We start from the raw sequence: 19,247 nt of genomic DNA, 5'->3' as shown, positions 1-19,247 counted from the left end.
CAAAAAAGAACAAGTGTTATAAAGGAATGGGTCGTATATCAAGCTTCTGCGAGTTTAGTTATATTTAAATTAAATTAAATCATGGACTATGATACCATTAAGGATAGACTGCAATAATGAGATACAAATATTAAAAGGAGAAAAAGATGAAGACTGTGAGAAGGAAATTTAGGTAAAATAACTGGCCAGAGGATGGCGGTAATACAACTATGAGGATGAAAACTGCAAACAAACTCAACAGAACAAGATAAAGAAGAAGCCTGAGTTTCTCATGTTGTTACGTTCAAAAGTAGTGTCTTCGTTTGATTGTTTACAGTGGAAGTTATGCTATTATATATTTTTAACTTTACTTTTGTAAAGCTACGCGTTTTGATGGAAAACATTTACTTGTAGGCGTAAGGTGAGTGAATTGTGTCGCCACAGTGTTGTTTCTAGATTGAATGTGATGATACTTGAAAGTTTGGGGAATCTTTGATTTGATATCAACGTCGAATGTACTAGTCTTCATTTTGTCATTTTGAAAAGAGCTGGACACTAATTTGACAAACAAGGTATGCAATGTAAAGACTTGTTAACCATAGCCGTATTGAATGGCTTCCTGGCCTAACGTTATGAGTGCAGCTAGTTCGCTAAACTAGGTTAGCCATTGACTAGCTAGCTAACTGTTTCGTCATCACGATTCAATTTTATGATGAGCTCTAAGCAAACCTTGGATATTTCGTTTCGCGCTTGTTTTTGAGCATTTCTAGAAGCTACCTACAGTACTTCCACTAACTTTGGAAGCAGCTGAACAGGTTGTTCCATGACTAAGAAAACTGCTGATTGTGTTTGTATTTTCCTCTAACGGAAAAAGAAGAAAACTAGCTTCCATTCTCCTCCCAGGTCGTATTGAAATTACATGAGCGTATGGCTTTCCATTGAGCGGTGACGATTCATTTGATATTCGGAAACAGCATAATGTTTAAACAAACAATTGTTTTACGGACCAGAGTTAAAGTAGTGTGGGAAGTTGGTGAAGGCCTCTAGAGAGACAGCAATACAAGTCAAGTGACGGACAAAGTACCTAAGCTACTGAGATAATTTACAATTCTAGAAGGTCTCATTAAAAGGTGCACTAACTGCAAAAAATAAAGTACATTAAATAAATAAAGTGTTTAAAATATTGCTACATCAGACTTGAGTTAAGTGAGCGGGCTTTCAACGTCAATGGGTTTATTGTCCAATCATGAATGATTTCTCATTCAAAGATAAGCACTTTTCGCGTTAATGCCAATACAATCCTACAGATGGCGCAGTATTGCAAGACTGCAACAGTATCACATTAATATAATATTTGTTACGATTAGCCATAACAAAACGACCACCTGCCTAATACCTGTGTGCTTTTTAAATTGCGTTGCATGAGAAAAGTAATGACATATATATATATATATATCCATCCTTTTTTTGGACAATTATACAATGCTTACACCACAGGGGCCTGGGGTCATGCTTTTGTAAAAATCCAGATGATTATGATGAACACTGCAACCAGAAGGCAAAATTAAACCCTTACTAACATGTACCTGCATTTATGACAACTTAGTTTTCACTTCCGTGTGTACAACATGACTTTTTTATTTCCATAGTTTAACGGTGTGCAACAAAGATTGAGCCACCAGACCCACTTTGTATGATGGAGAGACTCTGCAACCTGGAAGATGAGCTCATCCCGAGTTTCCTGTCACAGTCCCAGGGCAGCAGCTGTGCTAATGTCACATTGGGTTCCACTCCTGGGCTGCCAGTGGCTGCATCAACATTGGCTAAAGTTAGACCTGGAGTGGACATAAACAACAGGTGGGGTCACACTCAGCCCAGATTATTTACCACAGGTTGTTTTCTGTACACCTCAAATAATGATCTACTAAAATCACAATTTGTACACATTACAACACAGCTGTTAAGTACACAACATCAAGTACACACAGTGTACAACTCGCCTCTTGTAAGAGAGTACATCTATACTTTTTGGGGCTTTGTTGTCTGAAACACCTTGTGACTACCTTCACAGGGTAGATGCCATTGAGGCATCTTATTTGGGGAATGGCCAGCTTTCGCAGGACTCCTCTTATGAAGATAAAGGCAAATTTGCCCTTAGTTTCATGGATAACACGTGAGTATTAGCCAATTATTTAATCACTTGATTCCATCACTTGAGCAGGTTACATGTAAGTATGCACTTTTTCATGAAAACAATACATGGTAAGGGGTCACATTATTTCCAGACTAAATTAAAATTCTTGTTATAATAAAATAAACAATGGAGCAAACGTCACTCTTGTTCGTCCATAGTATTTGTTTGGATTGTAGCCGGCTGAGGGTTGAATGGCTACTGAGCCTGGGTTGCCTCACAACCCCAAGTATTTCTAAAGTAAATGCTAAATATAACAATTTCAGCTGTGATATTGCGGCACAAGAAACCATTCTGAATGTACATCTGTTTGTTCCAACCAGGGAAAATGCTGATGACTTCATTGCAGCCCACCGTTTCTCAGACATGCTGTTGAAGGTGGAGCTGGATGAATCCAGATCAAATGTCTTCACACTGGGTTCTCTCTCCCAGGCTTCATGCCTCCCTGGACAATCCATAAAGCCCAGAGCTGGTAAGAACTACCATACATACAAATACTGTCTGAGCTGACATATATTTGGCTGGACAGGGCATGGGCCACACTGTCTTGTCTTGACCTGGTTTGACATACACAATACTGCTCATTCAACTCTAGCCAATGTAGTTTTTGTGACCTGCGACAGAGGTAATCATTTTTCTTGTTCTTCATTTCTTTAAGATAAGTTCTTACACATGGGAAACAAGGATACTTTGAAAAAAAAGGTAAAATGTTTCTTCTTCAAAAATAATTTATTTTATGAACACCATCTATGCCTGTGCTGATAAATGTGAAAGCCTTTTGTGACCTATTGTCCAAACTTCTGCTTGCCCTGTGTCTCCATAGGACCTAACCCTCTTTGCAACAGTAGAGAACGAGAATCCCGCCAGTACGGAAGGTGACGACTGCTGCAGTGGCAATGACTCCAGTTTCTTAGCCAATGAAAAGCTCATGTCTTTGGACAGCATGGTCATGGATATCACTGGTTTGTTCCCCATCCCTCCTTTTAGCCTCCATCTAAATTGAACTAAGTGGAGGGAAATTATAACACAATATCAAATTTTAAGGGAGTCTGTCTTTTTGTTTTTCAATCCCCAGATGATGAGATTGATATGGTCCACATGAGTGATGACAAGCTGGTTCCTCTGGCCATGCAGCGAGGTCAGGTGGAGGGTCAGGAGATTCCTGCTGTAAGACAACGTCTGCCCCTCTAACCAGGGTTTAGCTCCTTGTTTTAAATTTTCTTAAATTATAACAGTCAAATGAAAAAGCATTTCAGCACCTAGTTTGCCTGTTGTTGGTGCCCAACAAACGGTTCATTGCCTCTTACAGGAACATTAAGTCTGATTTTGTGATGACAGGAGGACTACCAGATGCCGGATGTGCGACTGGCTGCCACAGGGATGGACTCCTGTCCTGCCAGTGATGAGGAGGACACTGAGGACGAGCTGGAAGCAGCCAAGAGGCGGAGCTTCACCAGGTCCCATCTGTTGCCCAGCACCTTCCGACAGCTGGTGAGCTTCCCATGACTGCAACCCAGTCTCGTGCATCATAAGTTTAGCTTTGGATAATAGAGGGTACCTATGCATTTGCTAAAAGTGGCTTAAATTGAAAATATTTAATTGGACTACTTTTGAGTATGTATTTTGAGGTTATGTAAATTACTGTTCTAACTGAATTTTCTCCACTTTTTATTTGACTGAGTTTTGTATCTGCTAATAGATTGGAGAGAGCAATCGTCCCAACTTCAGACCAGGGCTTGAGGGAGGCAGTTCTGATGATGAGTGCCTCTCCGGTTGGAATGCTCACCGTTCGTCTGGAATCGAACACCGGCACTCAGCGGAAGGTCAGGTCATCAACTCGTCTGTTCCAGGTAAATTACCATGCCTTTGGTACAGTTCCACACTAATGGATGGACTGACAATTGGTCTTGCAAATACACTGTTTCTGCTATAAGTATTTGTCTTGTTTTCTTAAGGCCAATAGAGATTAATTGTGAAAAAGTCATATTTCAATCATAGAAAGTGTTGAATCATTGTTTTCAAGATATGAAACCCCTAAAATATAATTTGTAATGCACTGTGTGGTCTAACATCCATGGATCTTAGACCACACAGTGCATTACAAATTATATTTATAATCCATTTTTCATTTTCAAACAGATTATGATAACTTGCAAATCTGTCCAATTTGCATATATTATTATAACGTCCATATTGTTGGATCACAGGTGATGGAGGAGGGGGTGATGGAAGCAGTGGGAGTGAGGAGAGTGTGAACAATGAAAGGCTGACAGCCTCCTCCCTTCCTACCCACACCGGCGTTCAGACAACCTATGACATCCTGCGAGGGCTTGGCATTGTGGGTAGTGGTGGAGTTGGAGAGGAAAGTGATGATATGCACTCCCTTTCAGGACTGGACAACGATGGCTTACCAAGACACAGTGAGGTAGCTCAGCACTCCAATAACAGCCTCTACCACCGTGTATGATGAATCACTGTGATGATAATTAATGATTTTATCTATTCTGACATACCATTTTGTAAATAAATAGAAATTATAGTATACACAGCCATAGATAACGACAACTAGGACCACTTTTTTAAAATCCCTGTATAATTGTAACTTGCCATACTTTCCGTGTGCTTTAGATTGGGGACCGTGTGGGTCCAGTGGGAACGGTAGAAGCCACCTCCAGACTCTGGGACTTCTCAGCCACAGCCCACCACCAGGGCAGCTGTGACTGGTCCCAGGTACTGCCCCCTGACTGTGGTGACCAGGACGATGAAAGTGACGACGATGTTGAGGGGGTGGATGAAGCGGACGGTGCCAAGCCTCCCCTAGGGATGAGAGGGGGACCTTTGGGGGACTCTGTACCAGAGCCCTCGGACAGCCAGATTGAGGAAGAGAAAGCGCTCTCCACCTCCTTGGAGCCCAAGTACTACTCTCAAAGCTTCCATCAGGAGCACTCAGACGATGTCTGGAACCTCAGCCCTGACACCATGGCGACGGAGCTCCAACAAGGTGAGAGAGTTGCAATTGGGATGAAACACGGATTTAGACGTTGTTCACTTTTTTCACAGACCTAGTACAGCTATCCAAATAATCCCCAGATTGGATAGGTGTACTATACAAAAATGTGGAAGCCTATAGATGACCAGATCTGTGGATGGTCAGTTGGATCTAATTTATGTGTTTACCAGGTGCCGATGAAAATGTAGTGTACCAGAATGAAGAGGGGAATTGGGTAACTGATTTGGCATACTACTCCTCCTTTGATAAAGAGTTTGATGCGAACATGCCTGAAAAAAACATTGAGCAATTTAAGACCGAGGACTTTCTTCCTGCAAGTAAGAATAAAGGTTTACTATCTTAAGAAATATGTTTTAAACAGAATATTCTATGAAAATTGTCAGACACATTGCCATAAAATTCCAATGAAACCAGAATTTTATAACCAATGTGAACACTGATCCAATCGTTTTCAGGTAATGCCATTGACAAGATTATCAAAGACCAGGAGGAGTTTGAGAAGGAGCACCAGTTCATGCAGGTAGGTCAGCAGTTGGACATCACTCCTCTCTCCCTCTCTTTGTCTCTTGTCTTGGCCATTACTTTACTACTATTTTAATACATGGGGTCAGTATCGGCAAGCTACCTGAAAATAGCTTCAGTTTTATTGAATTGATGTCAATAAGAATCTTCAGCTACAATTCCCCCCTAGGAGGAGCAGATTGAGGTGGCCAACTGCAGCCCAAACCAGTCAGACAGCTCCTGGAAGCTGCCGGCAAGTGGACACATCCTGATGAGGGCCTCCCAGGTTTCCTCAGAGTTTGAGACGGGAAACCAAAGTTACCTGCGACTGACCCTGGGGGAGTTCTTTCAGCAGCGGTCGGAGGCTCTGGGTTGCCTTGGGGTCAATGAGGAAGATGGAGTCAGAAGGGTCAGTGGGAACTTTTGTTGTCAATGGAGTAGTGATTTATGTTCTTTATTTAAGACAAATTCAGTTACATGCTATCTTATTCTCTTTCCAGCCTTCCTTTGGTTACATGATTACCTCCCCAGAAAAGAGAGAGCCGTTTGCTCTGATCCGCCCTTCCGACTTTGCCTCAAGAAACGTCTCTGTTCACAGTGAAACAGTGCAGCTTACTGATGCAGACCACACCATGATTGCTGGTAAACAATGGCACTACAACAAGACTGCTACATAATATCACTTTAACCAATATCACATTTACCCCAGTCTCTAATAGTGTGATGTTTATACTTGCAGAGGACTTGGAAAATACTTTAGAGAATCCCTCAGACCACATGTCTCTAAAGGAGACAGCTGAACCAGAACCTTCTCAAAAGGTTTGTTCCTGTGTCCAGCCATTGCTTTGTTATACATATAATAATTTCTATGTCACAATCTAATAATTTCTCTGCCTGTTCTTTCTGTAGGATCAAACTTTGTCAACTCACCACCCTGATTGGTCAGGTGTCGCGGGGTTGGGGTCAGCCAACCTGACCTGCAATTCACCTGGCAACACAAGCCACCAGATGCTGAGTATCAGCTCTATCGCTTCCGCCATCAATGACGCCTCCATTAGCACCGATCCAAACCAGCTGGCTGCCATGATCATGGAGCTGTCCAAACGAAGACGCATCAAAGGCCAGAGCAGCAGCAGCAGGCTGATAACTGGCTCTAGTTCTGATGTGCCCTTCTCTCCCTTGGAGAGACAGAACCAGGTTCAGAGGGGCCAGTCCGACCAGAGTTCCCTGGTGGATGTTCTTCAGAGGACTACCTTGGCTGGCGAAGTCAACAATTTTGACATGGAAAAGTACTTGAAGAAGACCGACGTGTCCAGGAGTAGTGATAGCGAGACATCGGGATCCCCTCCTAACTTTGACCTGCTGAGCCTGGGGACAGACAGCCTCCACATCTCCCTTCAGGACTGCCAAGCTTCCATCCAGCATGCGAAACATGGCATCTCTACTCAAAGCGACAGACAGTCCACCACCAGTTGTAACGCTAAAGACTTTGTCGGAGCAAACGGTAATGCATGTCATGATGCCACGTCTAATCGTGCCAGTCAGAACACCGTAGACACTCCATGTAACAACAGGGACTCCAGGAGACGTTCTTTTCCTGCCAGCTGCATGCCGACTGCATCAACCAATCCTGGTCCAAGTTTTGTTGACTCACAACAGCCCTCGACAGCCAAGTCAGCTGGAAGTGAAAATGAACTGATGTCTGCAAGCTGCAATGACAGGCATGGTATGGAGAACGGTCAATTTTGAACTGGTCTTACAGTTGGTTGCAAATGCCCCAGCTGTAGGAAGTTGCCCACTGATAAGGAAAAAGTCCTCAGCTTGCTCAAAGCACACATGGTTAGAATAGAATATCAGGGCCAATTTAAAACGTCCTGAAAATCCCTTCGAGGCTTTAATCACTGAAATAATTTACCAGAGTTTATCCCGATCCAGCATACAGTACACCAGTACAATCAATTAGGCCGGTGATATATAGGCTACTCTAAGCATGTTTTTCTTGCTTACAAATTAATATTGAATCTGTACCCTGTCAACAATTGATTTTTGTATGTCTTTTGCAGATGTGTTTCATGGTTTTGTGGGCCCAGCTGCTGCAGGCATGGAGGAGAACCAGTTCTTTAGGCCCTCCACCTCCCCTCTTACACACTCATCCCCCAGCCAGACATCCATTACCAGTGCTGATGGGTACTAACTGCTCCTAACTCTTAGCTTTAAACCAGACCACTGTCTCCTCATCAGTGTTTAACTATGCATCTATGTTGTCATTTATGCATGTTAAACAATGGGAAACTGTTCTTTGCTTTGTTGTAAGGCCGGGTTTTAAATTTTAAATACATCTTAATACTATTTGGGCATTTATTATAAACTGTATTATTTTTTTTTATTTTTTTGGGGGGGCCGAGGTTAATATTTAATTTCTCAATAGCCTTGTTCCTCTGTGTTACTGCTGTCATTGACAATGGGATTCCTTCTCTCTTTGTCCCTTGCATTGTCCTCCAGTAGTCAAGTGGCTGACACACTCCACTGTGAGACGTCCCCTCAGACCACCTGCTCTAGCATCAGCAGGCTCACCTACATCTCCCTCAACGACAGCACCAGTCTACCCACCCCGGACAAGCACAAGGTAAAACGCACCTGAGACTCAGCACTGGAATGTATTTTCTGTGGGCCATAAAAATAAAACTGCTCTGAAGGAAGACTTTGTCTAATCGTTGTCTAATTTAAGTGTAATAATGACCACTACCATCTTGCCTTTTGCAGAAAAATGGGACAATGTCATTGAGCACAACTATCGTCAGAGCCAGTCCCACTCCACCATTGGAACAGGAGGCCCAGATGGTACCTGCCAACGCTTGTGGGCTACCCCAAAGCCACGGGTCTCCGCGCCACTCCAAGAGCCCGGATCAACATCGTAATCACTCTCAAAGCCCTGACCTGCGATGTTGCTTTTCACTGGGCTGCGGGCGTAGTCAGAGTGAGTGTAATATTCACACTGGGACCAACGACACAGGGTCGGCGTATGGGCCACACAAACACCCCACTGACCCGAGCGTGTGCCAGCTCAGAAAGGTTGACTCTGGCTACTCCAGTAACCTGAATATCCAGCAACCGCTCAACATGGTGAGACCACCCTCCCAGCTGTGGACTGGTATGCCGGCCCAGCCAAGTGCCTTTCCTGGAGGAGGCTTCGGTCTGTCCCCCACCTACCCCTCAGAGGAGCTACACCACATGCCCATGCCCAGCTTCAAGCCTCAGGGAGCCCTGGTCAGCTTCTGTCCTTCACGCGGTCTGTTCAGCTCCCAGCTGTCTCAGCAGTATCTGGGGTCAGAGGGATTCCTGCAACCTGATTCGTACCACTTAGGGTTAGGCGGTAGCCTGTACAAAGTGTCTTCGGCTGGACCTCAAGGTGTTGAAGCCTCAATGAGACACCATGTCCAAGGGTCTATTGACGCTGTACACGGAGGTCTGCATGTCGGCTACCCAATCCATCACTCCCACCACAGCCAGCAGGACCCAGGCATGCTTCTAGGGAAGCCCTACAGTCATCTCCGAGGGGGCCCCTGGAACCCTGGAGGCCTTCCTGAACTCAGAGGTGAGACCTGAAGTCTTGATGTCTGACTTGAATGTCTACAATACCTTGGTGTTGACGGTGAAGTTGTACTCTACCCCTTCATGTGTCTGTCGACCTCCTTCCTTTCTCGCACCATCCAGATGAAGTGGTGGTTCCAGAGGAGCTCCGTTTCCCACAGGCCTGCTGTGTGGGCATCGCCTCCCAAACTTCCCTCAGCCTGTTCAACCCTTCAGAGCGATGGCAGCAAGTCTCCATTTCCCTCACTAGTTTCTCGATCGATGGGAAAATGGTAAAGATTCGTTTTTCTGATAATACTTGGTATAAAAGACTGAAGGATTGAAATAAGTAACCACGTCTTAACCACAGGTCGACAGCCTGCCTTACCAGTTGCTGATCGTCAAGAACAAGACAATCATTGGTCCCAGGAGCACTGAAGAGCAGAAGATTCTGTTTATCCCTCCACAGGCAGGGGTCTATCAGCTTGTTCTTAGTGTGGCTTCTTGGCCCGCCTCCTCTGAGGCTTACCCTGCCTCACGCGCTGAGGTTAGTACTTGATTTGTATACATAAATGTATTTAACAATTAACCAAGCAACAGTTCAGTAGCAGTACAGAAATGGCAGAATAATGGCAAATGAAAATCTTTTCACTGGAATCTTCCAGGTATTTTCAAAAAAGGTGGTGCTCATGGCCATAGCTGAGAGCCCAGCTCTGGAGGTGAGAGGGTGCTTCTGTTTTTAAAGTAATTGTTTGCCATTTCTTTGTGTAACCCAGGGGGTGGGTGTGTATACATATGCAGGGCTAAGGGTTTTATAAGGACCAAATGTCGTGTTAATCAAGTATTAAACTGTAACTGTGGTGTAACATAATTCAGGCTACTTTAAAGTTTGATATTACTCATTATGTGTTACATTTTCTTATGTGATACCTTATCTTTGTACTATACATTGTTTCAAATACAACATATTTATTGTAAAAAATGAATACATAAATGTCTCCCTACTTACAGATAGATGTTGGTAAATCTGGTAGTCTGGATTTTGGAGATCTGGCAGGTGGCAGTGCCAAAGCTCTTCCTCTGAAACTCTTCAACAGAACCCACGCCACCTTGCCCCTCCGCCTGGTCATCAGTGCAGTGAGTACACCATAGTAATTAGAATAGTAGACACTTCACTGTAACTCTACTGTTAGATTCTGACTTGCAACATTGAGGATGTGGCGGTACAGCTATTTCCGTAACCTTGGATAGCTACAGTATGACATCAAAGATTAGTCATGGGTAAATGTAGGGAACCAATGCTAGTTTGGAAGTTACTCAGGCCTACTTTATTATGCCATATTTTCCCAGAATGCATCAGCCAGGCGCTGCTTCACCCTCTCCAAGAGTCCGGTTGGCATGAAATCTGAGGAGATGCTTCTGGCAGATCACACTACTACTCCAAGTGCTCCATATTTGATTAATCATGTAATGCAGGCTAGTTATGGAGAGGTAAGGCTCAGTTTTATGAACTTTGAATCACCCACACCCTGGTTTAGCCTGCTTCTGTTTGTGATTGATTAAAAGGTTAAAGCATTCTGTAATTTGCTAACTTTCAGAATCCTGAGTGCTTCATGGTGTGGGTTCACTTTCATGCACCACAAAAATACGCCTCTTGCACAGGTATTATTTCGTCGTTTGCTACACTTATTTGCACAACACCATTCATTCACCAGAATTTTATTAGGATTGTGTTGTATTTCAGGAGAACTAGGGCCACCGGATGAACACAGTGCTCGTGTGGACATTGAGGTGGATTGTCCTGGTGCAAGTCACTTAATCACAAGCATCCCTCTCTGTGCGAGGTCAGGGACAGCCAGGGTACATACTCCCAAAGACCTACAGGTAGGAGCTGCACAGTGCTTCAAATGCATTTGAAAGAACAACAAATAATTTACAGAAAATGGCCGGGTTTCCCAGATCCGTTAAGAAGCTCTTAACGCTAAAAGCGTCTTTAGAACGTTCTAAGGGTGCTCTAGAACGCTCTTAGAACGTTCTTAAGACGCTCTTAGCGTTAAGAGCTTCTTAACGAATCGGGGGAACCCGGCCAATATAGAAGCAACTTGGTAGAACAGCAACTTAGTACCTGTTCTGGTATGTTTGTCCTCTGCAGACTGTGTACCTCTCTGCTTTGTTTGGTAAATCGAGCCAGCAGACTCTCCCACTAAAGAACGCCGGCAATATTGATGTGCAGCTGAAGCTCAAGGTATTGTTTATATTTTTGTTAGACGTGATTTGAGATTCTGTATCATTAAAAACCCATATAACAGGTGTGTATAACTTTTGTATAATTCTGTGTCTGTGTTGTTAATATCATCTCCCCCTTCCTAACCCCACGTGTTCCATTTTTAGAGCAGCGATGATGAAGACTTCTCAGTCAAACCTGACGAGCTCTCTTTACGCACAGGAGAGGGGCAAGGCATTGTGATCTCATTCTCTGCAAAGGGTTATAAGAAGTACAGGGAAAGGTTGTCATTATTTTCCCTTAATTTTCCATTTAAACTTGGCATGCCATAGGAACACAGACTCCATTAATAATCTGCTATTTCCAGCAACACTTTATTTCAGATCAATTTGATATTATTTTAATGGCCAAATTATTATTTTCTTCTTTAGACAGGTGACCCCAAACGTTTCAACAGAAGTGTACTTAGTATTCTATCATTTGTTTGCTAACATTTTAACTACCTTTTATGCTTCTCTAAAAGTGTTTTATTGAGAAGAGAAAAAACGTATTTAAGTCATTAATGCTTCACATATTTCTCCGCAGTGTTTTGACGATCCTAGTGCAGCCATCAGGCCCTCAATATGAGGTGATTTTGAAAGGAGAGGTCATTCAGGAGAATGAAGTGAAGACTAGCTCATCGTCCCTGGAGCCCAGTGTTGTGCCGCCTATTCTCTCCAACAAGCAGTTCATGGCCTGGGGAGGGGTCACTTTGGGCAGAGCTGTGTAATGAATCATTTGAATTATTATTTAATCTAAATAAACTGCAGAGATTTTAATTTGTGTCTTAATGTCCTAATCATATTTCTGACATGCCTGTTTGTTCCAGACAACAGAAGCTGGTCCTTCGAAACAATTCTCTGCACACAACACACCAACTGCGTTTGCTGATCAGGGGACAGGATCAGGACTGCTTTCAGGTTAGAATTTATTTTTGATTGAATGTCAATTTAGTGATTCAGTTATTTAGGAACATGGAAAAATCATCATAATTATAAGTGGTGTTTTAGAAATAATGTTCTCCTTTTTTCCAATAATTTCTCTAGACTTAATTTATTGTTAGTCGCAATTTGGGGACTTTCTACCAATTAATCATTTCCGTTTTTCTTGCCCAGTCCTTTTATAGTATACAAATTACCAGAAGTTAAAGGAGTTGGCTTATGTCATTGTTTCTACTTTCATGAACCACATCTATAACACTCTTAGACTGTTCTATCTGATTAGATTAACTCAAAACTATAAGTTTAACTCTAAGTATTTGACTGTCTACCTTCACCTTTTAAACATCAGTTGTTAATACATGAGGATTTTTTGTAATATTATGTAATGTCATCAACTTTCAATTACACTTTCAAGTCTAGGATTAGGCTGTTATCTTATATTAGCCATTTATTTTATATATATATACAAACATTCTTTTAGTTACAACACCCAATAAAGTCTTTCTTTTCTTCTCTGTGCTCCTCCCTGTCCACTCCTCCAGCTTCAGAGCATGTTTGGGTCTGAGGAGCGTCTGACTCGACACAGAGAGCTCTCCATCAGGCCCAGAGAGGACACGGCAGTGCACCTCCTCTTTGCCCCCACTAGAGTGGCCTGCATGCTGGCCAAGCTGGAGATCAAACAGTCTGGGGTCCGACCCTCTCAGCCTGGGGTCAAGTTTACTGTAAGTGAAGGTTGTATCTGTTGATTGACAGATTGTTGATTGATGAGATCAAAGCCAGAAAAGCCAGGCTTAACAAAGGAATAGTCATGGGTAGTGAGTTATCTACATGTCTAACAGCAGCCCCTTACTCATTTTTGCCTTATAACATACATTCGGACAAATGGGGAAATTAAGAACAGTTTTGTACCAGAAAAAAAGCTTCGAGATCAACACTGGAAAGGAAATACTGGATTTGTATGTTATGTAGTTGTATCTAATCAATTCCATTTGAACTTAAAATATTCTCCATTCTCAGATTCCTCTTTCAGGGTACGGTGGCACCAGCAACATCATCCTCGAGGACTTGCGGAAGACATCCGATGGCTATGTGACTACGTTAACAGGTGTGGCTGCAGGCCATGTCAGCAAGGTGTGTGTGTGTGTGAGGAATACGGGATCCAGGGCAGCCTTCATCAAAGCTGTGGCCTACTCCGACCTGCAGAAAAGAACTGCCGCAGAGCTCACGCTTATCAGCCTCTCGCCTTCACAGTTCATCCTCAAGGAGAGGACCCAGGAGGTAGGAATCATGGCCATCCCTAATACAAACAAAACACAAACAAATACAAACAATTTGTATTCCAAGGGGTGTTTAACTGGGTTTTTGAGAGATGACGGCAGCCCTGCATGTACAGCACTTGCCTGCCCGTCGGTGACTTTTGTATCTACTATTCCAGTTGCAGTGCAGGGACAGATCAAGTGTGTTTCTGTGTGTGTGTGTGTGTCTTTAGGTGATCACAGTGCTGATGAAGTCTACTCCACGGGAGCAGGCCCAGTGTCAGTCTGACAATGCTCTTCTGGCCACCATCTGTCTGTTCTGTGGAGACGAGGTGTCCAGACATCAGTTCAGGAAGTAAGACACAGCAGCAAGCACACTGCATCACAGATTAAAGAGCAAGACTTTGTTATGCTAAACATTTGAGAGGTCGAGAAAGACATTTGTTTTTGTTTTCCTGGTGTGTTTCTTGCAGGTTGCTGCTCAGTAAGCCGAAAGCTGCGAGCAATATGCTATCAGAGAACAGCCTGCTGAAGGACCTCAACTTTGATGAAAGGTTCCTGGGGGAGGAGATGGTCATAGAGGGTGAGGAGCAGTTCACAATATGTCGTTAACCTCTCACGGTGATCAGGAAATGGGATAATTTCACTCTTGTGTAAAGGTACTTCAAATACCTTCACTGCGTTGACTGATGCCTTTTTTTCTTTAGCCTACGACCTTCCTCAGAGACCCAATGAGGCCCAGATCTTCTTTAGGAACATGAGCAAAGTGGTGCTGTTGCTCCTGGGTAGTGTGGAGACCTCGGACTCGGGGGAGAGTGACGTCAATGAGCTGCAACAGCCCTTCATGCAGCTGAGCACTGAGTCTGGCAGGTACTTGGCCCATTTAAGACTACAACCATCCTGACAAAATACACTGATAAATACTGAACACATGTACATGTGCACATCTGTAAGTGTATATTATGAAAATGCCATGAAATAGAAAGTGCTTGCCATCCATTCAGCTTTTGCTGGCAATGACATTTTGTTCATGTTGTTGTTAGGGGACATCTAATATTCTTTTATTTATTTCTATTCCAGTGGTTTTTCAGTGGACCGTCATATCAGCAATGTGTCTCTAGATGTGCTGCCAGTGAAGGGCCCTCAAGGGCAGGCTCTGAAGGTTATGGAGCCCTTCCTGAAAGAGAAGTGTGACACAATCCTTTCACCCAGTGTCAAAGAATCCTTGGAGCCGCAGGAGTCCTGGAGCATCCAGCCTGAGCAGCTGATCCTCACCACTGCCATCCTTAGTGAGTCCATTTCACGTTTAAAATGTCCCACCCCAGATCAAAAGAACATCTCCATGGCTTTAGGGACCACGGGCATCTATGTAGTACCTTCAGAAAAAAACATTTGTTATGTTGTTGCTATTTATTTTATTTTTTTATCAGGCATAATGTAATTTCTTACTGTGCCACAGTCCCATTATGATTCACAATCTTTCAAGGGAGAGGAAGTAACCAACATGTAAATGCAATGCTTTGTATTTGGTATACCAGGTCCTGTTATAATGTGTGTTTTGTGTCTGTATAGATGGACAAACCAACACGGGGCACATTCAGATCCAGAACCACTCATCCAGAGAGCTAAGCTTTGAGCTGTCGTGGCCGGCCCACTGCCTGACCGTCACACCTCAGCATGGAGTCATTGATCCAAAGTAGGAAGGCGACGTAACAGAAGCGTTTTCATATAAATATTGTATACAATCATACATTTCTTCAAATTATATTTAAAGCAATATTGTATGATTTATGGTATTGGTGGAAGACCAAAATAAATCAATACAGATTCAGCATTGGAAAAATAATTTAAGATGATTAAATAACCTTCTTAAATACCTGTTAAATGGGTCAGGATAAGTATGTCAAACTACTTTATTGCTTTATTTCTCCAGGTGCCACCTGCAAATTATGATCAGTCCCAACCCCTCACTATCAACCAAGTCTGCCTTCCTGCCATGGAGTGGGCAAGTCTACGTCCATTGTGACAACCAACAGAAGGTATGATGCAGATCTGCTTGGCTCAAGAGCACAACAGATATGTATTGCTATGATACTAATAAGTCCCTCTTCTGCCTCCTAGTTAATTAAAGTACAGATCCGTCAGGATCTGGCTTTGGATGTGTCCATCGCCCCAGTGGATAGAAGTCTCTCAGCCTTGCCCCCCCAGGCTGCCACCCCCCTGGCTGACCCGGTCAGACCCCACACTAACCTGTTGGAGATCACCAACCGCACAGTCATCTTCCCCACCACAGCTTCTGGGGAAACCTCAGGTAAGATCAAGATCACTGCTGGGCAGCTGCACAGGCCTTGAGCATCCTCTGGCACACATTGTCTGGGCCTCCATCCCTGGTGGGGGGGGGGGGGGGTTGGTGGTCAATGAGGTGGCAGGGCAGTACCCTTAATTAGGCTTCCCTGCCTAAATAAAGTAAAACATGATTTCAAATAATTCTCTCTCGTCCTCAGAGTCCTTTCTGGAAGTGGAAAATGGGGAAGAAGAGGTCAGGTGGTACATTTCATCCTTTGCCCCTCCGTATGTTAAGGTAAGATCTTATCTCAGGTTAATTTCATGTGTGGCAGTAGCTGCCTCTGTTCATTATGACAACCTACCAGCTCTGTTTTCCAACCTCTCGTTATCTGACCCTCTCACCCCTTTTTCTTATAAAACCTCTCTTCTCTAAAACCCAAACACCCACCCGCTCTTGCTCCTGTCCTCTGTGTTTTAAGGGGGTGGACAACAGTGGGGATGTGTATCGGGCGACATACACAGCCTTTAGATGCTCCAGGGTGTCTGGCATACTGGGACCCAGAGAGAAGATGCAGGTGAGTCTGTATTTGTCATTTTGTTTGAGTTGGATAGCATTTTTCTAAATGTTTTCTACCACTGCTGTTTTTTTGTTGTTGTTGTCGTCATGATGACACTTTTTTGTTGTTGGACGAGCTACTGGAAAAACTAATGTTGACATGAATTCTAATATCTTGAAACATTTATGTATGTAAATGTGGAAATATTTGTTATAGAAGCAAAAGTAGATGCTGGAAATAACAATGGTTCAGCGGAATAATAAAATGAGTTTTCTGTGTGTCCCCCCCAGGTGCCTGTCACCTTCATGCCCAGAGACCGGGGGGACTATGCCCAGTTCTGGGACCTAGAGTCCCACTCCGTGACAGACCCCCAGCATAAGACCAGGAACCGCTTTCAGTTCTGTGGCACGGTGAGCATGGAGTACCTGTCCCAAAATAATTCGGAGAAACAACTCCTGTAAAAGTGACCTTCATTGATTGTGAATGTTTTTGTTTGTGTGATTCTAAGGGGTCGAAAGCAGGTCCAGTGACGGGGCCTCAGGAAGGCGACTGCTCCTTGGTAAGAACTGAAGCCATCGGTAAGACCAGGAAGCGAGCAGATGCCTCTACAGTCAATACTTGGTAAGGAAGGACCCACTCTGACACATCTCATTAGATATCATTAGAATGCCATTCAGTATGATGAATGGAATATAAATAGGGTGCCATGAAAGTTACCCTGTTTTCGTGGATACCTTCTACCATAGCAACATTAATGTTGCCACTAGTCATTGTTACTAGTAGCCAACAGGGGGCAGTACAACGATGGTTGGCAATGTCTTGGCTTAGGAGGGTTACTACGTGGGTCACTACCTTTTTCGTTCTGGTAAGGGAAATCAAACAGCTCTACCTGTTCTGGTCCCTAACTAACCTCTGAACACTAACCTCTGAACTCTAACCTCTGAACTAACTATGAAGATTGGCCATGCCAGATGTTATAGTATCCACAGTACCTCACATTCACGCCCAACAATCTTTGCTTAAAGTAAACAGACACAACATACTCATTTTTCTCAACAGGTACAAACAGGAAAACTCCTGGCCACCATGGTTCTGGTGCATGGCCTGCACTTTAGGGATAATATCTCATTTGTATGATGTGTTCACAGCCAGGAAGAGAGTCCACAGAGAGGAGTTTACAGCCCTAAGGACATGTACGTCTTCCCAGCCACCCGGCTGGGTGAGTCCAGTACCCTAAAGGTTAACCTCCGCAACAACTCCTTCGACACGCACGAGGTGAGTTATAATATATTTATGGTGATAATAAGCATGTACACACCCCACATTAAGTGTCTCTTTTAATCAGCCAATTGGCTATCATTTACGTATTCTGTCTTTCCTCAGCCACTTAACAATCCATTCCACTGTTTCATAGAGTGTGGTGGGATATCACCCAAAGTGCTTTACAATTCATGTTTTTTATGCTGAGCTCTCCAATTGTCTTCCAGTTGAAGTTTGTAAACCCCAAGGAGCCATTCCACATCAAGCATTCCAAATATTCCTTACGGTGAGTTAGTCTGGCCATCAAAATCATGTCCTCTTGAAAAATCTATAATAATTTTTATATAAAGTCGTTAATTCAACAATCTACCTTGCATCTTTATCTCCACCATATCCTCCTGACAAATTATACTGTTTTACAAGCTTTTGATCAGTTCAAGGTTCAAATGTGTCAGTGGGATGTAGAAACTGAATGTTTTCTTAAATGTTCCCATTTATTCTGCCTTGCAGATCTCAACACTACATCAACCTGCCTGTTCAATTCAAACCAAGCTCAAAAGGAAAACATCTCAGCTTGCTGCTCATACAATCAGAAACAAGTGGAACCATCTCTATCCACTTGACTGGTGATGCCTTGCCCTGAGCTTCCCAGTTGCTCTGAGTCACTGGCTTCTTGCCTGGGAGTGTTCTCACACTGAGCTACTCTGACCAGTCAAGTCCACACCAGAAAAGACATTTCATTTGAATTCAGATCACCCCTCCATCTACTTTTGAAATATGAAGGCATCTTCAATGATGAGACATCAACTTAATTTCATGAGCGTTGAACATGAGTCTGACTTTCGGTCCATTGAGATTGCAAGGGTCAGTCGATTCTCTATAAAAGGGTTGTGCCTAATGTTTATTTTTTTTTTACTGTTTAATAAAGACTAACCTTTTAGCCTTTGTCTTAGCAATGGCAAAACCCATTCTTAGATATGAATATATTTATGTACATTTTATAAATAGCAAGTTGATGAAATAAAGATCATTATGATGAACAATCCTATTGTATTCCTATGAGAAATCGTTGTGGCAGATTTTGAATTACTTCCCCAGGTACTTCAGAGGAACCAAAAAGACTCACCAAGAAGGGTTCAGCCTTTGAGTGTCGGGTTGAGTTTCTACACAAACACTAAATAATACTGTAAACTATGGATCACAAATTACTTATTGAATTCAGAAAAAAATACACAAAATATATATACTGGATGCGATACCTAAATATAAATGACTAACTGTTCTTGAAGTGTAATAAGTCAGTCATACTCAAATGTGTATGGTAAAATACAGGGACCTGATTGACTGAGTGCTGTACAACAATAAATGTCATTTTATAACTATTGACTAGATTGAAACAATACATGGAAATGTAACAAATGTAGTTGTCAGTG

At 43.1% G+C, this 19,247-nt stretch overlaps 1 protein-coding gene across 1 annotated transcript; it reads left to right on the top strand.

Annotated features, from left to right (window-relative positions):
- Positions 1 to 241: 241 nt before the first annotated feature.
- On the top strand, positions 242 to 18,857 carry cep192 (centrosomal protein 192). The gene is made up of 47 exons (XM_084708604.1): positions 242 to 400; positions 1,629 to 1,836; positions 2,051 to 2,152; positions 2,494 to 2,642; positions 2,829 to 2,872; positions 2,994 to 3,132; positions 3,246 to 3,337; positions 3,509 to 3,661; positions 3,870 to 4,020; positions 4,378 to 4,595; positions 4,799 to 5,171; positions 5,351 to 5,497; positions 5,636 to 5,700; positions 5,872 to 6,090; positions 6,182 to 6,323; positions 6,421 to 6,500; positions 6,591 to 7,407; positions 7,745 to 7,868; positions 8,184 to 8,307; positions 8,445 to 9,276; positions 9,396 to 9,544; positions 9,622 to 9,798; positions 9,917 to 9,970; positions 10,263 to 10,388; positions 10,602 to 10,742; positions 10,850 to 10,913; positions 10,996 to 11,135; positions 11,404 to 11,496; positions 11,643 to 11,758; positions 12,061 to 12,240; positions 12,344 to 12,434; positions 12,998 to 13,177; positions 13,473 to 13,733; positions 13,945 to 14,066; positions 14,185 to 14,294; positions 14,419 to 14,581; positions 14,792 to 15,000; positions 15,284 to 15,407; positions 15,645 to 15,750; positions 15,833 to 16,022; positions 16,216 to 16,292; positions 16,477 to 16,572; positions 16,845 to 16,964; positions 17,063 to 17,175; positions 17,703 to 17,829; positions 18,042 to 18,100; positions 18,325 to 18,857. The coding sequence occupies exons 2-47, from the start codon at positions 1,673 to 1,675 to the stop codon at positions 18,455 to 18,457; spliced, it is 7,656 nt and encodes a 2,551-aa protein (XP_084564730.1). The 5' UTR covers positions 242 to 400; positions 1,629 to 1,672; the 3' UTR covers positions 18,458 to 18,857.
- The last annotated feature ends 390 nt before the right edge of the window (positions 18,858 to 19,247 follow it).

The sequence above is a fragment of the Hypomesus nipponensis genome, chromosome 2 (genome assembly GCF_054491055.1).
Source record: "Hypomesus nipponensis isolate SF chromosome 2, ASM5449105v1, whole genome shotgun sequence".
Classification (NCBI taxonomy): Eukaryota; Metazoa; Chordata; class Actinopteri; order Osmeriformes; family Osmeridae; genus Hypomesus; species Hypomesus nipponensis.
The sequence above is the reverse complement of the archived record's forward strand: the minus strand, read 5'-3'. Positions and strand labels throughout refer to the sequence as shown.

Bases quoted from the DNA above. Each gene is read 5' to 3' on its own strand.
- cep192 (XM_084708604.1), top strand. From the start codon at position 1,673: ATGATGGAGAGACTCTGCAACCTGGAAGATGAGCTCATCCCGAGTTTC. The intron at 2,873-2,993 runs GTAAAATGTTTC...GTGTCTCCATAG, and splicing joins AGGATACTTTGAAAAAAAAG to GACCTAACCCTCTTTGCAAC. The intron at 5,172-5,350 runs GTGAGAGAGTTG...TGTGTTTACCAG, and splicing joins GGCGACGGAGCTCCAACAAG to GTGCCGATGAAAATGTAGTG.